At 43.8% G+C, this 6,000-nt stretch overlaps 1 protein-coding gene across 9 annotated transcripts in view; it reads left to right on the top strand.

Annotated features, from left to right (window-relative positions):
* The first annotated feature begins 3,107 nt into the window (after positions 1-3,107).
* Positions 3,108-6,000, top strand: part of c12h2orf42 (chromosome 12 C2orf42 homolog) — a 37,285-nt gene continuing 34,392 nt past the window's right edge. For all 9 annotated transcript variants that reach the window (XM_078956022.1, XM_078956024.1, XM_078956025.1 and 6 more), the window contains exons 1-4: positions 3,108-3,234; positions 3,510-4,613; positions 5,529-5,645; positions 5,720-5,812. In XM_078956022.1, the coding sequence (XP_078812148.1) occupies positions 3,536-4,613; positions 5,529-5,645; positions 5,720-5,812 (1,288 nt within the window). In that variant the 5' untranslated portion in view covers positions 3,108-3,234; positions 3,510-3,535. The remainder of the gene's footprint in view (positions 3,235-3,509; positions 4,614-5,528; positions 5,646-5,719; positions 5,813-6,000) is intronic.

Here is a 6,000-nt window from a genome sequence, read left to right as displayed (position 1 = left end):
CCCCATTTTTTCTCCATGTCATTTTTAAGAGAAGCAGACACCAACTTCACTGCTGTTTGACAGCTTGGTTCAAAGAGGTGGGTGCTGATGAGGTTTATTAAAATACTGTAGTATATTTGGAAAACTGAAAATTTTACTCCTGGTAGCTCTGGCTTTATTAGCTGTCTACATTTTTACCATTTATTTCAAGGACACATGATGTAGTTGTTATAAACTTGTGTAAAAGTGTCGGTGTACTTGAAGCTCCCCTCCGATAATCTTTTGATCAATTTTCAAAGCAATGTTTTTGTTTTTTTAAATTATGATTCAGTTTTTAGCCAAAATCCCAAAACTTGTGGTTCTCTAGGACACAATTCACCTCTGGGTTGTGACGGGACTTCTGGCACGGACCAACCGCGACGCTGAAGGTTCTCTGTTGAAGCTGTTACGTACATTTTTTGCACTTTCCACCTATCCGTGCGTGATGAACGTAATCCATACGGGTTTCTTGTGTTCGTCATTCTCAGTGTACGTCGAGGATTTGGAGTTTTTACGTAAACGTTGATTTTTGAGCTATCCAGAATTTTCGGTCTGTTGAGAATTACGCAGTTTACGTAAGGGTTAATGGCCATCGAAGTGTGCGTTATTACTTTTTAACGCACGCCGTGGAAGCCTGAACCGTCCACGCGAAGCGTTTAAAAAGTAATAACGCACACTTCGAAGGCCATTAACCTGCTTATACCATGGTCACTTACAAAAAACAAAACAAATTAAACGGTTTTTAGTTCTTAATTCTTGTTTTTTTTTCCGATTTGGATCGCTTTTCTCACAAAATGCGGACTATGTGTTACGTGATGCGGCGCCGCATCACGTAACATATAGTCCACGTCACGCCTCACCACCGCTGCAGTCAAGATTCGGCGATGTATATATGCTGATCGTCCCGATGGGTTGACTAAAGAATCAGTTCTGAAAGAAAGTTAAACTCTTACCGCTTGTTTTTGTCCACATGATGAATCAAAAGGTTGTTTTAAAGAAGCCGGCGCAGTGATACAAATCATTTAAGCTAGGTGACCGGAACTTCTTTTTTCACCGTGCGGTTATCAGGTTTTAATCCACACGCAGCAGCCAATCAGAATCGAGTATTCAACCGGACCATGGTATAAGCCTATTAAATGTAGTTTATACGCAATTATTACTTGAACCTTAAGCGGATGTGTGGGATTTTTGTGAGAGGCAATGCATACGCAAACGTGTGGCTTTCCACAACAGTTGGACGTACGTCTAATGGACTTTTCACCACTTTTCGGTGCATTTACCACCGATGTAAAACCTTTTTTATCCCGCATTCGACGCACAAATCACATAAAAATGATGTATTTGACTCAGGAATCACAATTGAATTTCATATAAACGGCACAATGATCTCATGGTTACGTAGATTTACATGTTCTAATGTGTGGATTTTTCATTCTTGTGGTTTTAATGTGGCTCATTCCAAATGCATTTGTGAACATTTCACGTTAAGTGCTATTTTGTGGGGTCCAGATGACCCCACCCTCACATTGACATGTTCTCCCTACCATGACAAAGGTGGATAAAGGTGGAAAGATTTCATGTAATCCATGGACACCAGTGAAAATCACAACTCATTGAAGAAAAAAGGTCCAGTGCACTGTCTAGTGGGTCTAGTTGACCCAACTCCCAATGTTAAAGTGCCTAGGATAGAACAAGGGTCACGCTTCATTTTCTATAGAAATGTCCTCCGTAATCATAAAAGAGTCACAAAAACATGTTAAAAATGCCATTTTTATCAGAGTGGGTCTTGAACATATTTCAATTTTTAGACCCAACTTGCAGTACTTTGAGTTTAACACTAAAAGATCATCACTACCTCGAAAAAAAGAGAGCTTTTGTGGTAAATTTCTAACAAAGGATAACCGATTCAAATAGTAAATACTTATTTTTGGTGAAAAAAAAGTTGGCATCAGCAAAAAAGTTGAATGTTGTATTTTTATCAACACTAAAAATTCAAAATTTTGAATGTAATTTTAGCTTTTTTTGCCAAGTTACTTTTTATATTTTATGCCATAAAATATTTGACTCTTTTTTAATGATACTTTAATAAGAATGTTTTAAAAGGAAACAACTTTAAATTTGGTAATCATTTTTAAATTCTCTACTATGGACAAATTGCTTTACTGTTTTCAAAATTCAAAGATTTTTATTGTCATTGTAAATTTCTACAACAAAACGGAGCAGTAGACAAAAAATAATAAAAACCAATGTAAAAAAAAAAACACCTCCTCACCTCTGATGTAGAGTGGGGGTTGAGTCGTTCTCCTGGTCCTCCTGAAGTCTATAATGACCTCCTTGGTTTTGGTGGGATTGAGGACCAGATCGTTGGCTGAACACCACTTCTCCAAGTGTTGGATCTCCTGCCTGTACTCCAGTTCTCGTTATTGTCAGCCATGAGGCCCACCACTGTAGTGTCACCTGCAAATTTCACTATGGTGTTGGAGGAGTGGATGGGAGCACAGTCCTGAGTGAAGAGTGTGAAGAGGATTTAGCAAAACAGCCCTGCCTGTGCTCAGGATTATGGTGTCTGATGTCAGGCTCCCCATCCTGACATTCTGAGGCCTGTTGGTCAGAAGGTCCATAATCCATGAACAGAACGCGGATGAGAGTCCGAGATTGGAGAGTTTGTGGACCAGTTTATGGGGGATCACAGTGTTGAATACACTGCTGAAGTCCTCAAAGAGCGTCCTTTAGTGAATTATTGAAACATAAAAGAATTAAATGTAGGATCCTTATAAAAGAAAAGTTAAAAAATGACTACAAGTGTCAGAATAAACTCACTAAAATCAAAATTAGATGAAAAAAGTCTTACATTTCTGCAAAAAAGTTAAATTGTTCATTCTTTTTTTTTCATTAGTAAAAAAAAAAAAAATAATTAAATTTTAGAAATGTAATTTAATTAGTTATTTGGAACATTTTCACAGTCCAAAAGGGAATAAAAACGTTTTGACGGACAAAAAAAAGAAGAGGAAATTGCAAACTACAACCCCCGTCCTACAACGCGTCATGGGCATCAACGTTCCTGCCGCACGTGACTTCGCCCGTCCAATCAGGAGTTTCGTTACAGGCGCATTGCGGCTCTCTGGATGTAAGGAGGAATGGCGACGGTCGAAGCGTTTTTTGGAGGTCTGAGAGGCTGAATTCAACCAAACGGCGGCGGATTCTCGCAAGTTTCAGGTGTGGGTTCTGAAATTTACTCCTACATTTCACTTTTTTGTGTGTGTTTGTAGAATTTGAACTGTCGCGTCACACAAATGAAAAAAATATTTAAAATGTGTTAAGAGTCAGTGACACGGCAGCTTTTATTCAAGTTTTTTTTTTTTTTACTGGATTATAAAAAAGAAAAAAAGCGCGTCGTAGTGGTGCGTGTATGTTTTTCACCTCCTTCCTGTTGACTTTTCTCTCTCTCTCTTTCTCCCCCTTCTGACCTCCTCTTTCATCCTTTGTGTCAGGTGGGGTTCAGGTCTGGACGCCTGACATGATGATGGACGCTGAAGGAGGAGCACAGAGCTCCTGCATCACCTCCTCTGGGACTCCATCCACAAACACCAAAGTCAGTCTGGCAGCGAAGCAGCGGGACTCCAGGAAATCAGCCTCCAGCACCCCACCCTTCCTCTCCAACCTGGGGAAGGCCACCCTCCGGGGCATCCGCCGGTGCCCCCAGTGCGGCGTCTTCAATGGCACCCGGGGGATCAGCTGCAAGAACAAGGCCTGCGGCGTGGCCCTCCGGAGCGCCCCGGCGGCGGCGGCCAAGAGCAGCAGGAAGAGTGTGGTGGAGGTGGTGAGGCTGATCACGGACACCGAGGAGAAAGGGGGCAAGGGTCAGGAGGAAGGTGGAGTCCTGGGGGGGGCCTCGGGCGGAGCGGCAGAGGTGTTTTCTGTGTGTCACAGAGGAAGAGGAGGCGTGGCCACACAGTGGGGCTTTGTGGAGCTGGCGCCCACGGCTACGGCCATCGCCACGGGGGACGGGTCCACGCTGCTCACCCGCATCAACCTGGGCCGCTGCTTTCTGCCCTCCTGCAGGCAGGGTCAGAGGTCGGGCCAGCGCGAGGCGGCGGCGGCCAAGCCGTCGTCCGACAGCCTCTGCGTCCACATGCGGCAGGCCATCGAGTGCCAGAGCAGAGCCTCGCCGCTCACCGTGAAGAGCTCCGTCCTGGAAAGCTTGCAGGTGTCGGAGGAGCTGCGGGGGGAGCTGTGGAGGCTCGCCATCGACTCCCCAGGGCCCCTGGTGCAGCAGGTCTCCAAAGGCACGCTGGTGGTGAAGTGCCAAACGGACTCCCATCATCCCCTGGGGCTGCTGCACTTCAGCGTCGGCCCGCCGTGCCCGCCGGAGACCTCCAAAGGCGACAGGAGCGTCTTTCACTGTGCGTGTCAGGTCAGCACCAGGAGGAGCAGACCAGGAGCAGACGGAGCGGGGAGAGGGCCCGGCTGTCAGGCCCCCGCCAGCTTCACCCCCCCACAGCCGTGCCTGCACTACTACGCCTGTGTGTGCGCCCTCGCCAGCAGCGAGAAGCTGGACTCCCAGTTTGCCGCCTTCCTCAGCTCCTCCTCCTGTGGTACAGCGACCCGCCCGGCTGTGTTAAAGTCCCGATCCGATCCCCGTTTGATCGGTTTTCCGGTGGTTCTGATTCTAGGCTAAATCAAAAACCCATGTCGTTTTCTGGGACGTAGTCACTGCAGAGCAGCAGGAGTTGTGGGCAGGACTTTTGTTGTGTGGAGCAACTCCACCCCCTCTTCCCTCCCCCATTACTGAGAGCTTGAAACAGGAAGCCCAGGAAGTCTTTGCTACGTCATTTTCAAACGCCGTTTTTCATAATTTGAATAAATAAATACTGAGAAATGTTAAATTTGAGTTTAGTTTTCCAAATTTTAATTAGGAAAATGTCTCAGAAAGATGTTAAATAGACAATTTTCATGGGAGTGGGTCTTTAATGAGCTCATCGAACTACTAAATACAACAAATAAAAGCATTTTTTTAGAAAATATAAAAAAATTAACTCAACTTTATTAAAAAAAACACCTTTTTGATTTAATTATTTATAAATCTTTTATATGTGTAAGTAAGAAATAAAGTAAACAATATTATTTTATTTGCTAAAATAAACATTTTAATCTAACAAAAGCATAAAGTTAAACTATGTTAAATTAAAAACAAGTGATAGGAATATTTCTACATTTGTATTAGTATGAAAATGTCAAATTGGAAAAATAAAAAAATGAAATTATTCTAAAAAATGTATTAAAACACTTTTGTCTTTAAGAAATTGTGACTCCAATTATAATTTTTTGTCAAAAAATAAGCACTGATTTTAATAATTGAACCATCCTGTATGAATAATAAGACACATAAATAAATCAAAACATTTATGAACAAAATACTAAAATATGAAAGTAGCAAATGCTAAACACTTGCTGTTGCATTGGCGTTTCCTTTGCTAAAGTGCGTCTCCTCTTTGTTCTCCTCCTCTCAGGTGTTCCTCCTCCATCCTCCATCCCTGTAAACCCGGACGAGAAAGCTGTGCCGCAGCCGGACAGCCGCCCCCCCCTCCCTAAAGCCATGAGGATCTGTGGGGACAAGTCGTCCTCCGGTGGGTGTGCGCGGCGCCTCGCCAAGCACCTCCTTCCCTCCTGCTCAACTTGTGTTTGCACCTCCTTGCTTCAGGCAGAGCTCCACCTGCAGCGTGGAAGGAGGGGGCGTCGGCCTCCGGGCCGAGGAAGGCCGCTGGGAGGAAAGCCGTCGGCGTCAAGGCTGCAGGTGTCGTTATTGCTGTTAAATTCTGCTAAAGGAATCCTGACGTTCTCCTGATCTCTGATAAATAATCATTAGCTCACAAACGACTCCTGATTTTATTTGGATTTTATCCAGAATTTGGGAAAATGATCACATCTGAAAGAAAAGGGTGAAACTTTTATTTTGAAAAATTCTTACAACAGAATACATAA

The sequence above is a fragment of the Oryzias latipes genome, chromosome 12, assembly GCF_053564925.1.
Source record: "Oryzias latipes strain Hd-rR chromosome 12, Olatipes_Hd-rR_3.1".
NCBI classification, from domain to species: Eukaryota; Metazoa; Chordata; class Actinopteri; order Beloniformes; family Adrianichthyidae; genus Oryzias; species Oryzias latipes.
Note: the sequence above shows the minus strand (reverse complement) of the source record. Positions and strands in the feature narration are given on the sequence as shown.